At 49.1% G+C, this 13,117-nt stretch overlaps 2 protein-coding genes across 6 annotated transcripts in view; both read right to left on the bottom strand.

The window, feature by feature from the left end:
* Positions 1-1,244: 1,244 nt before the first annotated feature.
* Positions 1,245-4,696, bottom strand: LOC133211292 (lysophosphatidic acid receptor 6-like). The gene is made up of 3 exons (XM_061351512.1): positions 4,684-4,696; positions 2,836-2,949; positions 1,245-2,697 (listed from the first exon to the last, which is right to left on the bottom strand). The coding sequence occupies exon 3, from the start codon at positions 2,522-2,524 to the stop codon at positions 1,478-1,480; it is 1,047 nt and encodes a 348-aa protein (XP_061207496.1). The 5' UTR covers positions 2,525-2,697; positions 2,836-2,949; positions 4,684-4,696; the 3' UTR covers positions 1,245-1,477.
* Positions 4,697-4,703: 7 nt separating this feature from the next.
* PUSL1 (pseudouridine synthase like 1) overlaps positions 4,704-13,117 on the bottom strand; it is a 29,771-nt gene continuing 21,357 nt past the window's right edge. For 3 of the 5 annotated variants that reach the window (XM_061351517.1, XM_061351514.1, XM_061351516.1), the window contains 3 exons: positions 11,045-11,099; positions 7,423-7,585; positions 6,710-6,847 (listed from right to left, as the gene is read on the bottom strand). In XM_061351517.1, coding sequence (XP_061207501.1) covers positions 6,816-6,847; positions 7,423-7,585; positions 11,045-11,099 — 250 coding nt within the window. In that variant the 3' untranslated portion in view covers positions 6,710-6,815. Of the gene's footprint in view, positions 4,843-5,230; positions 5,360-6,709; positions 6,848-7,422; positions 7,586-11,044; positions 11,100-13,117 lie in introns of those variants that run through there. The other 2 variants (XR_009725172.1, XR_009725173.1) reach the window with 2 other exon arrangements.

The following is a 13,117-nucleotide window of genomic DNA, read 5'->3' as shown; positions in this document are numbered from 1 at the left end:
TCACACCTGCTCTTGGTTTGCTTGGTGCATCCATCTCCTCTTGCTGAAGTGCTTCAGTGATCAGCATTAGCTGATCAATACAGCATCCAAATGGCTTATCACCATCGTGCATAGGCAGTTTTCCATCAGCCAAGACCCCAGCATATCCCTATACCCATGCTGCTTATTTTCCAACCCTCTTACCTCTGTCCTTAAGCAGAGTAGCAGCTGGATCAGACAATGGGCAGAACATCCATTGTGGAAAGAGAAGTTACAACATATATAGATGCATACAGTCACTGATCTCCCACCATTCTGCCCCATGATCCCACTCCCTCCCTCCTTCAAGGTCCACAGCAGTTCCTATTCCAATAACACAGCATAACCCACAAACCCTAATGCCTGTTGCGACAGTCACAGGTCCAAGTGTCACTTTCAACCTGCAGTCTGCACATTTGGAAATGGAAACACGGGTTCAGCCCATTGCCAGAGCCAGGCCCCCCTCCTGCCCGGGTCAACAAGCCCCAGGGCACCTTCCCTTTGCACTCCTCTGCTCAGCAGTCAGTACCATACACACGCTTCAGAGCCTGGGAGTGGCGTGGGAAGGAACAGAACACAGTCTGTATCTGTTACCAGATCACACCATCTTCAGTATCTTGTTGGCTGTTCAGTTTATCAGCCTGGCCAGTGGGTTCCTGGTGCCTCTGAAGCCCTCATGTGATAAATTCTCCCCCCAGTCTCACAGGGTGGAAAAGCTGCAGCAGTTCTCAGCAGCTGTGTGGCTGTTAACAGAAGGGGTGAGACAGGTTAGGTACTGTGTTTATAATCACAAACTGTGGTGGTTGCACAGGACTGCACTGTGGGAGGAGCTGTGCTGGCGTTGAGGCCTTCCCTTGACAACCATGTGGCCAGAGCAGCCTGCTCACTGCTGGGCCTGCACAGGGTTAACTGACCAGTAACTACCTGGATCTGCCATCAGCTAAACCTGTGTTAACAGATGTCCAGCTTGAACCCACGGGTGCACAACCCTGGAAACCCTGCACCCCTTGGGAAGGAGGGATGAGAAGCCCTTATTTGGCTGTGGAATGCAGGCAGAAAGCAGTTTGTGAACCCAGCTGGCTCTGGTGTGCCCCCCGGGAGGGAAGATCCCTCCAAAATGGGAAAAGCCAAGCAGGACAGCCCTGATCCACTCCAGCAGCAGGCTGGTTTCTTTCACATAACCCTTTTCTGGGCTGCATGGCATTCCAGAGGAGCCTCATGTTAAACAGAAAGGAGACCAGAACATCAGTGTACATGAACCCAGCGTGAGCTAGGCAGGACTGCAGAGAACACAGCTCCCAGGTACCCTGCTGGTTGGCTAATCCATGTATTAAGATGTTAGGCACCTCCCTCCAGTGTGGCCTTGATGTAACAGCCCTGTATGAAGAAAGGGTAGGTTTACAGGTTTGGTTTTGAAGGGACAGCTCAAAAGATGAACACTGTACTTACTTTGAGCAGCTCAGTTGATTCCATCTCCGTGTCTCTGATGCAGTTTATAAACATAGGAGGACTCCCCAAGTTTCTGGTCACAGATGGTGAACACCACTTGAGGCCTGGATCTGAGCTTGAAGTTGAAGTGCCACTGCCTGCTGGAGGAGCTGAAGTAGTAGAGGAGTGGGTTAAGGCAGCAGTTGAGGCTCACCAGGGCCAGGGTGACCTTCCGCATCTTGTAGATCAAGCTGGCAAATGCCTTGTTCTGGATGACCTGGATTCTCATTAGGAAGTGGAGCAGGTGAGTGAGGTGATAGGGGAGAAAGCACAAAGTACAAATGACCAGGATCATGTAGATGGTGCTCAGGGCCTTCCTCTTGTGAACGCTGCTTTTGATGCGGGAGATCCTCTTGGCAATGAGAGGGTAGCTGATCAGAATGATGGAGAATGGGATCACAAACCCAAACACCAAGGCCAGGATGTTGTAAGTTGTCATGCGCGAAGTCCAGCTACTGGTGGTGAAGTTCTCAAAACATGCTACTGTGTTCCCTGCACCCCTGTTGTGGAGGGGACCTCCGAGGATGAGTGGGACCATGATGCTCAGAGCGACCACCCAAAGCACTGTGACCACCACCACGTAATGAATGACCTTGATCTGGATGTAGGTGAAGGGATGCAACACTGCGACGTAGCGGTCCACGCAGATGCAGGTGAAAAAGGCGATGCTGAGGCAGATGTTGATGTAGTACAGAGTCCCAGTTATCCTACAGGCTATGTCCCCAAAGATCCAGTTGTTCCCATTCAGGTGGTAATGAATTTTGAAGGGTAACACACACACAAACAAGGTGTCCACCAGAACTAGATTGAGCATGTACACATAGGAATGGGAAGTGTGCTTTACCCTGCAGGACAGCAGGTACAGAGCCAACACGTTCTCTATCAGACCCAGCACGAAGACGAAGCTGTAGATGACAGTAAACAAGGAATACTGGAAGTCTGCTTCCAGATGGAATTCTGCACTGGAATTGGCATCTGTCTCATTGGAGACTCCTTCAGTCCAGGAAATGCCTGCCATGATTTCTGCTGGGGACACATCCAACACAGGGTATGAGTCTTAAACCACCCCTTACCTCAGGAGGTTCTTGTGTCTGGTTTCATCTTGAGTGGGTAAGAACTGAAGCCTCTCCACAGCGATGTGAAGCCTTGGTGATGTCTGTGCTCAGTGTGTTCAGGTGGGAGGTGGTGTTGCTGGAAGGGAGAATAACTAATTTAAACCCCAAGCATCTGAAGTTTGCACAGGAACAACTCTGCTTTAACACTGGCATTAAAACCATCACAAGGTGGCAATACTGAAACAGCAGAAGCAGCAATGCTGAACTGCTTTACCTTGTGCTGCAGTTTTATAAAGAGCATGTGTGGAACCTTCCTGCTAAGAAGCAGTATTTAAAGCACAGAACAGAAACAGGTAGTTGGTGTAGGGTAAAGGGCTAGTTTGTGTGTCTGACACACAGGAAAGAGGCGCTGTATGAGCAGACTCCTCATCCAGGTCACTCCCATCATGCAAGCAGTGCTGCTCCAGCAGGGCAGTTTCCATCAAATATAAAAGACATTTCAGTAACTGAGCCAAACACAGACACCTGAACAGAAGCCACTAACAGCGAAGTTAAACCCAGCCCCAGTACACACAGCGCTCCTAAACTGAGCCGTGGCCAGCACAAACCCACAAAGGTTGCTGGGTGCTTTCCAAAGGAAACTCTGAAATCACACTTCCTCCCAAGGAGTTGTTTATCTGGTGAAGGCAAAAGCACCCAGAATATCTGGAAGATCAGAAAGGGAAAAGATAAGGTTTCACTTTATGTATGTGCTTTCATGGGTCTTGCACCTCATAGCAAAGGGGTTGTACACACACACAAGAAAATGAACACAAAACCAGGCACGGGCCAGCTGTAACTTCAGCAGCACAGGGCTTCAAACAACCTTTATCCCTGGGTGCTGCCAGAGCAAGAGCCACTGAACACCCATCTTGTCTAGGGCCACAGTAAAGCCTTGCAACTAGGGAAAGGGGTGGTCTGTGGAACCATTAATGGGGCAGGGCAGGCCCAGGGGACGGGTTGGCTGCTGCTCCCCACAAGTCAAGCACAAGTCAGTTACAAGTCACTCTTCCACCCTGTCCCAAACAGTCACATACATGCTGCAGGACCCCACCATGCACATCTATCTGTTTGAGAACACTTCTGCTCTCTGTAAGAGGCAATAGAAGTGACAGAGCCTATAACAAGCATGTATTTTCCAAGTACACAGCTACTTCCACCTCTTACAGTAATGTACCCTTCACCCACCAGGTTAAAAACTAATCTGAACAGTCCCAAATCCAGCTTTGCCTCCCCAGGGCTGTTTTGGTGGTGTTCGTCTGGGGTCTTTGGGGCAGGGGAGGGCTGTTATTTCTTCCAGACAACCCAAAAAGCATCACTGAGCTATTTCTGCCCAAAGTTATTTGATTTACAAAACCACACAAAAGCCTACATCAAAGTTTCCACTGGATTCTGAGTGCATTAAGTTATTAGGCACGTTTGCACAGAAAACCCAAGCTTGAGTCTTTGAACTCTGCTCAAGTGTGAGGTTTTTCTGGGTTTAATTTTAAAGCATCACTGTCAAACCATCAGACACAGAGATCTGCCCCTGGACTGGCTGTCCAGATTGCACCAACTGAACAGAATTAGCAATGCACCAACATAAGAAGGGGAAGAATGCTGGATTCCCCTCAATCACAAGTATTAATGATGGACACGACAGAAGTGGCTCTGAGTTTGTACAGAAGCTCCCCACTGCTGGTACATTCTGTGATGCTAAAGAGAGCATCTTCTTTAATTAAACATCTTCAGGTTATTTTTAACAGCAGCTCTGGGGTTTAAAAAGCAAAGCAGGAGCTGACAACAGCGCTGCGCTAACTGCAGAGTCAGCCAGTCTGTGTCTGGGCCACTGCCTCCACAGCTGAGCCTGCTGCTCACTCACTGCACTTGGTAACAAGCCCAAAGAGTGACAGGTTTTTATTGTAACCAGAAGCTGGGACACGTTTCCAGACACATCCCATAGCAGGGATTTCTGCACCATGACTACCACAAAGCAGCCGTACCTGAGCGTGCAGCAGCAGTTGGGTTTATCAATGCCCAAACAGCAGGAGGATTCGGTTTGGTTTTGTGTCCTAGAATAGATTTAGGTTGAAAGTTGACTTACCAGAGCTCAGATCTTCACACCAAAGCTGCACATGAGCACGCTGGGCTCTCCAGAGTCCTCACAACCGCGAGGTCACTGCTGAGCTCTTCCGTGTAGGGGCTGTAACAGCACAGAGCGTGCTGCCCTGCAAGATGCACTGCAGAGCTCTGCTGCCTTGCTCTAGAGCAAGAAACCACAGGAAGCAAAGATGAAGAGCTGTCACTCAGCTCCAAGGCACAGCACTCGCCCCACTCCCAGAGCCAGGAGAGCACAGCCCATGGCCAGCACCAGTGTGGGCTCCACATACCCACGCTCCCACACAAAGCTCCCCCATCACCTCCCACCCATCCTGCCCTCCAGCCTCAGTGCTTCAGTCCAGGACACCTGAAATGGGCCTGCAGCTGCACTCTCACTTCCCTCCAAAGGGAGGAAGAGCAAGGCTTTGCTGCCATTCCCTTTCAGGCAAATCACTGTCTAAAACCACACGGACACATTTAAGGTTTGGAGCTGGGCTTCTGTTGGAAAATCACTGCAGTGTGTTACAGCATGCCCACCTTTGGCTACTTACCCAGCAAGGCTGGACCACAAAAGCACAAACAGGTACCACTGCACCAACAGAGCAGCCTCAACCCTCCTTTTCTATGGTAGAGACCCAAGGCTCCTCCAAGGTTCTGTTGTCTTCTTTGGGAGTTAGTCCCTGAGGGAGTAAAGCAGCTACCAATTGGCATCCTCTGTGGGAAAGGAGGGTAACTGGAGGTAGCCTGCTTTTCCTTCCCATGTTGTCAAAAGCAGGTCTCTGGCAAAACCTGGAACAGAGTGGGAAGAGATGAATCACTTCTCATGAACAGACACCCAGAAACAGGCTGTCCTCATGCTCTGTATCAGGGTTATCAACTAACTCCATCCCCATCGCCAAGGCAAGGGTGGTCAAAAAGAACCACTGCCTTTCCCCCTCTGCTTACCTTGTGGCTTTCCACCATGCAAAGAGTCTCAACTCCACAGTCCTCAACTGTGCTGCCTGCTCTGTAACTCTCCTCCTCTCATGGACAAAGGGGAGGTCAGTTATGGTGGTACCAGGCACCTCAGCTGCACGCCGCTTCCACTGTGGAGTGCTTAAACCAGGTATTGTTTCTTCTCTAAGCTTCAGAAGTCAAAATCGTCATCATCTTTCCTGTAACTGGTACTTTAAAAACAGTTATTGTATAACCAACCCAGAGATTCTGGTATCCTTTATGAGAAGAACAACCCACAAGTTACCCAATGTGTGTTCTATTGCTTGAGCCAGCAGGCACGGCCTGAGGTTAGAGTGGTTTGAAAAGAAAAAGGGGGGGAAAGGAATAAAGAAATCTCTCTGCTCCCTGCTCCACAGCATGATTCACCCACCCTTTGCTCACTGCTCACCAGCTCTGAAAGAGCAGAGGGTAGCAACAAGCAAACTGAAGCCAGCAATGGTGGCAGCCACCTGGTCCTGGTCCCACAGGTTTCATTTCATGGTCAGGCTTATAGAGTTGTTCCTGTGCTATTAGTCCAGGCTGTGACCATTAAAATAGGTTTTAAGTGACCTCAAAGGAACTTTGGTCTGTAACACGCCACATCCTTGCTGCAACAGACATCACTCTGTAGCAGGGTAATGTAAAAGCCACTACAGTTCAGCACAAGAGTGACTGCTGATGAGGAGAGGAAACGGGGAGGACTTTCAAAGGCTGTTTCTGTAAGTCACTGCATCAAACAGCAACAGTTGTCCCTTGCACTGTGCTGTACAAAGACAGGGTCACAGAGGAGAAGGCCCGAGAGGAAACGCTCCATTCTCCTCTGTTCTAAGCCTGTATTCCTCTCACACACACACCACAGAAGGGATACAAAAAATAGATAAATCTACACACAAAAACCCCCAAACCCTACCCCTTCCTCCTCCTGTTTGAGCGACAAACACAGAATCAGGAGAGAGAGCACAACAGCAGTTATATGAAAGCAGCGTGGAGTTGTTCTTCCTTTCCCCTTGGCAGTCTCAGAGGGCAAGAACAAACGACTGGAAGATGCCCACAGCCACAGTCAATGGTTTTTATTGAGACAAGATTGTGTATTGTGTAAAGAGCGCTTGGCAAACCTCCATCCCACATCCTCAGCAGTCCTTTCTGTATCTCACAGAGCTGCTATTCTCCTGGGGCCACTGTAGTGTCCAAATCTGAGAGGAAGAAACAGAAAACATTGATTTAGGAAAGAAGGATGGCACTGGAAGCACCTGAAAGCACTTCAGCTCTGTGGTCTTCCCTTCCTGCCTGGGCACCCTCCCCACTGACACAGAGAGTCACCAGATAAGCAACAGGATGATGGGCTCTCTGTCCTCCAGCCTCTACAATCCCCCCATACACAGCAAGGGAGAAGGGAGGGAACAGGAATGGATCTATAGGTGCCCAGATGCCACGGAAGATTTGATCTTTATACATGGTCAGGGACAGAACAAGTTATGAGAACTTCAAGTATCATCCATGTGAGACCTCAAAGCCATTGTCAACACAACTGCTCTTTTGCTAACCTGAAAGTAAGAGGAAAAACCCTACCAGGAAAAACACCACACCGTTTTTCCATAGCAGCTATGCTGCACACACACCTCTGCAGCCCAGGGGGGGTCACTGTAATGGGGGTGTCAGCGAGCAAAGCTGTGAGCCACAGGTCTGACAGCACATAAAGGAGACTGTGGGTGTTGCAGTGTCAGCTCTGACTCCTATAGAAATCATGCCAACCCCTGCATCCACCCACCTGCTTCACTGTATTCCACGGATTTCAGGAAGAGCCCGGATGCCGGAGCCATGGCGTTGGGTGGAAAAGCCCTTGAGTCTTTTAACTCCAGTAACTCCTTTATATGATGAGGAGTTAGCTTGCCCTGGCCAACTGCAACGAGAGCCCCAACCATCCTTCGGACCTGGAACAACAGAGAACACAGCTTAGCAGCTGCCCTTGGAAAACTGAGTGAGTCTAGAAAGTTCTGTCGAGTCCTGCTATTAGTAGTGTGCTGTTTAACAGCCCACAGTTAGTACTGATAGCAGGTCAGGCTAGAAACCTAATCAGAGTGCAGTGTCTTTCACTCAGACAAGACTGATAGCACCATGATTTATTAATATGAGTTTGCTCCTGAATACAGGTACATCATTATTATTACACCCATAGTTCCCAGAACACCTCATTTCTGGTGTTCCCTACTCTTCCTAATACTACCAGTTGCTCCCAGTGCCATGGGTGCTTCTAGTCCAGCTGAGCGTTAAGAAAGAAGCAAGCACTTCTCCCACATAAAGAATATTTTGACCCTTGTTTTAGGTGCCAGTATCCCAAGTCACAGCCCAGGCTCATTCATCAGGGCTCAGACCAGTCCTGGCTGCCCCTTGTATGCCTCTGCTATCACAGACCTCCAGGAGCAGCTCCAGTGCTCACTTAATTTCTCCAAAAAGACCATAATAGAATCCTAGACTGGTTTGGGTTGGAAGGGACCTTAAAGCTCCTCCAGCTCCAACCCCTGCCATGGGCAGGGACCCCTTCCACTGGAGCAGCTTGCTCCAAGCCCCTGTGTCCAACCTGGCCTTGAGCACTGCCAGGGATGGGGCAGCCACAGCTTCTCTGGGCACCCTGTGCCAGCGCCTCAGCACCCTCACAGGGAGAGCTTCTGCCTTATTCTCTAGCAGTCACAGCCACCCCACAGCCTGCAGAGGAAAGGTTTTCCTTCCCCTTTAGCAGGGATTGTGTGGATTGCCTAGGATCTGCACTGATGGGGGTGACACATTGAGCTTGTGTGCAGTGAGCAGCAGCACAGCATCTTCTAGTGACCAAAGCTGGTGGTAGGTGAGGGCAGCTAAAGACATTTATATGAGTGAGATGAGGACCTGCAACACAATGGCCTCCAGCTACGCAGCACTACCTTGGAGCAGGTCATGTTCTCACCACACGTGGGAAGCTGAGCAGGGGATGGTTTCCATTTCAGAAACAAGAGCAGCACCCACACATCCGTCTGTGGCAGGAAGCTCCCATACATGCTGGGAGAGCTGAGCTCACAGGTTCTTAACACATAAGCAACTATGTAGGGGCTCTCTCAGAAAGTACAAAAACAGAGAAAAACCCAAACCCAAGTAGGACAGCACCAGACGACACCCCCAGTGCAGCAAAGTGGTGTTTCAAACACCTCCACATGTCACAACTTCCCTCCTTCCACACGCAGCAATTCCAGACCCCGCGGGTTAGCACAGGTTTCACACCATGGCCCTCACCTCCTGCATAAGCACCCCTTATACTTCAGCATCCTCCTGGCTAAAAACACTCTTTCCTCTGTATCAAGAACACATGGTGTTCAGGAGAGCCAAGACTTGTACCTGCTGCAGGTATCTGGCCAGGCAAGAGCTGAACCTCCTAGAACCTGCCAGCACTTCCCCTGGGCTCACCTGTACCCATTTCCACAGGGGAGCTCACACAGCCTAAGGCAACATGCCACAGGTTTGCTGGGACCAAGTATTATTTGACAGAGGAGCCACAGTGAAACTCAGCTCTTGCCAGGGGCTGATCCCAAGCCATCCCAATGTCACCATCTCCTAGTGACTTTTGTCCATGCACACTGAAAGAACTGTCCTCCAGGCACAGCATGACCTAGCCTGGATGTCCCAGCACCCTGTCCAGCTGAATCCTAAAAGTCAAAGTCACCACTTCCCTGGGGAGGTTATTCCCCATGTTCTCCTTGTGATGGTTTCCTCTTCATGACCTTTCAACGTACATTAAGCACTCCAAAAACTTAATATATTGCTGTAAAGAAGCACTGGTCCAAGTGTCTGATCCAGTAACATCCACAACAGAATAAACCAAAATCCTCTAGGCAACCTGACCACGATTACCACTGCTCATGAGAAAGGCCCAACAACCAAGATACGTTTACCCAAAGGCAAGCACTGTGTCTCCCTATGTGCTCTGATCCCACATTGCACCGTGGAGTGCCAAGAGCCTGCCTTTAAGCAGATGGCACAGAGAAGCAGCACAGATCCTGGCCATATGTTATTTTACCCAGCCCTCACTAGAGGTCATCCTATGCTGTGACTTTAGCTTTGATGTCTCCACGTTTGGAGTTAGCTAGCATAAACGCAGCCTAATGGTACACATTTGAATTAGCCATGTGCTTGGTGTCTCCCCTTCTGCATGCTAGTCAGCAAAAACATACACAGACAGTGTCTGGGGCTATTTACTCCTGTTCTCTTAATAGAGAAGCCCACTGCAAGCACTTACAGCAGCTCTGTGGGGTGAGACCAGAGGCCCTTGGGTCCAGTCTTCTCTTTATGATGGGGGGCAGGAGCAGATGCTGGGGTAGGTGAGTGCAGACTCAGTGCACACACAACCTGTTCCTGTTTCACCCTCACCTGACAACTCACTGAACAAGGCTCAGAGAGTGCATGAGCCGAGTATTATGGGTAACTGCTCCCTCTGCACAGTGTCACTAAGTAGCATTTCCATTCCTAATGCACTAAATGGGTTACCAGCATTTTCTCCTTGTCACAAGAGCATCCGATGGAGCAAATCCCTGCTGTATATCAAGCCCTTCTCAAGCACGTTGTTGTTCTTCCCTTGCTCACAGCCAGACACCCACTGTCAGGGAGCTCACAGAGCATTACTTGGCACAGGATAAAACCAAATTTGGTTTGTCAAAACAGGATAAAAAATAGCTGCTTGCTGTTCCCACAAAACACCCCCTCTCGCCTTCAAAAAACAAGCCCTCTCTTGCCTCTTCTCTGTCTCCAGAGTGTGACCATGGCCAGGATAGGCAGACTGAGAACAGCCAACTCTTTCCTAATGAGGTGATCCATTAAGTTGTGGAGAGCTGTCTCCCCTGAGGACAGCACTAAAAACCCCCCTGGAGTTATTTCAAAGAACAGCCAGCAGAGACCAGACAGCATGGCAGAGGGAAGGATGCTGCAGCCATGCCTGCATGGCTCAATCAGGTCTTCGCATCCCTCCTTTGTGCAACACTGACAATTACTTCATGCTCCAAAGCCAGAAAGTAAAATTCCAGGCAGTCTTTTGCTGGGCCCGGTGCCATTCAGCAGAGCAGGAACATATGTCTGTTGGGTTTCATTGCTCAGGCTGCAAGGACAAAGATTGTAGAAAACAAAACTTTCCATCCTCCCACACCATTCTGTGACTTTGGACATTCATTTTAGACGTAAAATTCAGCGATTCTGGTTCTACCAGATCAACCAAAGAACACAGAACCTCCCCTCTCTGATGGCAGGTCCTGTGTGTCACACAGCTCCACAACAGGGATGGCGCTACACAGGCAGGCAACAATGCTAAACCGATCAACAGTTACAGGTTTGGTTCTTGGAGGCAGTGTGCTGAATCCAGCACCAAGCTGTACCTGGCGGTAAAGAAAGGATCTGCTCCTGAACTTCAACTCCCAAAACTCCAGTCCCCTATGGAAAGGAACAAAATCAGCATTTAAAAATCACATTTCAAACAGCTCTTCCGTCCCCCAGAGAAATACAAACCACAGGTGAATGCGAGTACGATGAACGAGAAGCTGCACAGCCCTCAATTAACCTGAACCAGCATCATGAGCCTCTGCAACCAGACTGTGCATTTGCTACTCGGCTGCAGATAGTTTCTGGGGTGAAACAATTCCTGCCTTTTTGTATGCAGTAGTTTTATGGGGCTTGAGCTGCCTCACACCCAAGTTAAAATCCATCCAAGTAAAAGGGGAAGGGCAACATAAAGCAAGGTGAACCTTAGCACCCTGCTAAGGTGCTACTGCTCTGAGGAATGCAGCCTGATGTCTCCTGGGGAAAGGAAGAACCAACCATACAAAAACAACTCTACCATTTTATTGGGAGCTGGTTTGAGAGAGTCATGTGGTCCTAACAGGCTTTGCAGACTGCATTTCAACACTCAGCAATGCCTACTGTGACATCCACGTGCTACTGGAAAGGGCAGGACACGCAAGGCAAGAGCCTGAGGAATCCAGCTGCAGCATCACAACACAGGCAATGGCAGACAAGAAAGCATTCCAGGCTAAGTGAGTAGGAAACAGCAGGTGAACATCTGGGGATGGCTAGATAACTGCTATGCAAAAAGACTTCATCCCCCTCACCAAATCTGTTCATACAGATCCCAATTCCCAGAAAGTTCTATGGTAGCAACCAATATTCCTTATCAGAACTCTACTGAGGCTCACTGCAACTTCATTCTGCTGCATCCTTACAAGCTACTCTGAAACAATTCTGAGGCTTTGCTGATGTTCCATGAACAGCTCTAACATAACACTAAACCCCAATGCAAACCCCTTCTCAGGAAGAGCCCTGCAGGAAAGAACCCATATGCACATTTCCTTCCCACAGACAGAAACAAAAGTCTGCTGTGCTCATCAGATATACATAAACTTGCACACATGGGTTTCATCCATCAGATATCAAGCAGGGCACAGAAATAAGGTTTTCACTTCAGTACCTGTGTGCCCAAGCTTCCATGCTACAACCAATTCTAAAAGTCACTTAGATAAAAGTAACAATAAAAAATAAACTCACTAACAGCTTATAAGTGCTCCTTATATCCAACAGCATTCCTACAGCAAGGAGAGACAAAGCTTACCTTGCATAACCCAGAAAAGCAGGTATTTCAGTGCAAACCCTCTCCTCTCCTGCCTTGCAATGAGCCCAGTAACTGGGCATCAAAGGGCTGGGGAGACTTCTATCAGGTGTGAGAAAAGCCCAGCTGCAAGTTGTTTGTCTGGGGTTCAGAGGGGCAGGTTGGGATTGCTAGAAACATCTGAGGATGGAGAAGGGGCTGCCCAGTCCCTGGGACAGGCCATAGAAGGAAGGTGAAGCTGGGACAACCTGACTCACAGGCCCACATGGGGCATCAGGGCAAACAGTCACTGCAGGGAGCAGCTACAAGTTGTTTTCTCCTAGGATTTACAGATAAATTACTGCTTTTAGCCCTCCCTGTCACGTCTGTTGGCATATGCAAAGGCAGCTCCTGCCCCCAGATTCTTCTATGTCAGGGAATGACAGTGTCTCTATCACTTACCTACACTCTGCTCTCCCCCAGCTCGATGCACATGGCACACAGGCATGTGCATTGCTACACACGTGCAGACAGCCAACACTTCAAGGTGACAATTTAGCTCAGCTCTTCAGCAATGCACAAGGGACAATTTACAGCAACAAATGCCCCTCTCATCAACCTGCATGCACCTTCCTTAGCCAGGGTTCTCCTGCTCATGTCTCTTGACAAGATCTATCAAGTTACAAAAGATGGGGTGAGATACTTAGGAAAAACATCTTGTAGCCTCTGAAAAAGAACAAGATACACTTCTTAAAGAAGCAAACTTTGGTTTTTCTTGCCAATCTCACAAATAATTTGCTTACCAGCAAAAAAATCCAGCTGTCTTTTTTCACTTGGCAGCAGAAGCCAGCACCTTGCAATGAATAATACA

Source organism: Neopsephotus bourkii, unplaced genomic scaffold (assembly GCF_033783945.1).
Source record: "Neopsephotus bourkii isolate Nb327-2 ecotype Australia unplaced genomic scaffold, CSIRO-AGI_Nbou_v1 NB_593, whole genome shotgun sequence".
NCBI lineage: Eukaryota > Metazoa > Chordata > Aves > Psittaciformes > Psittacidae > Neopsephotus > Neopsephotus bourkii.
This window is presented reverse-complemented; position numbering and strand designations above follow the sequence as displayed.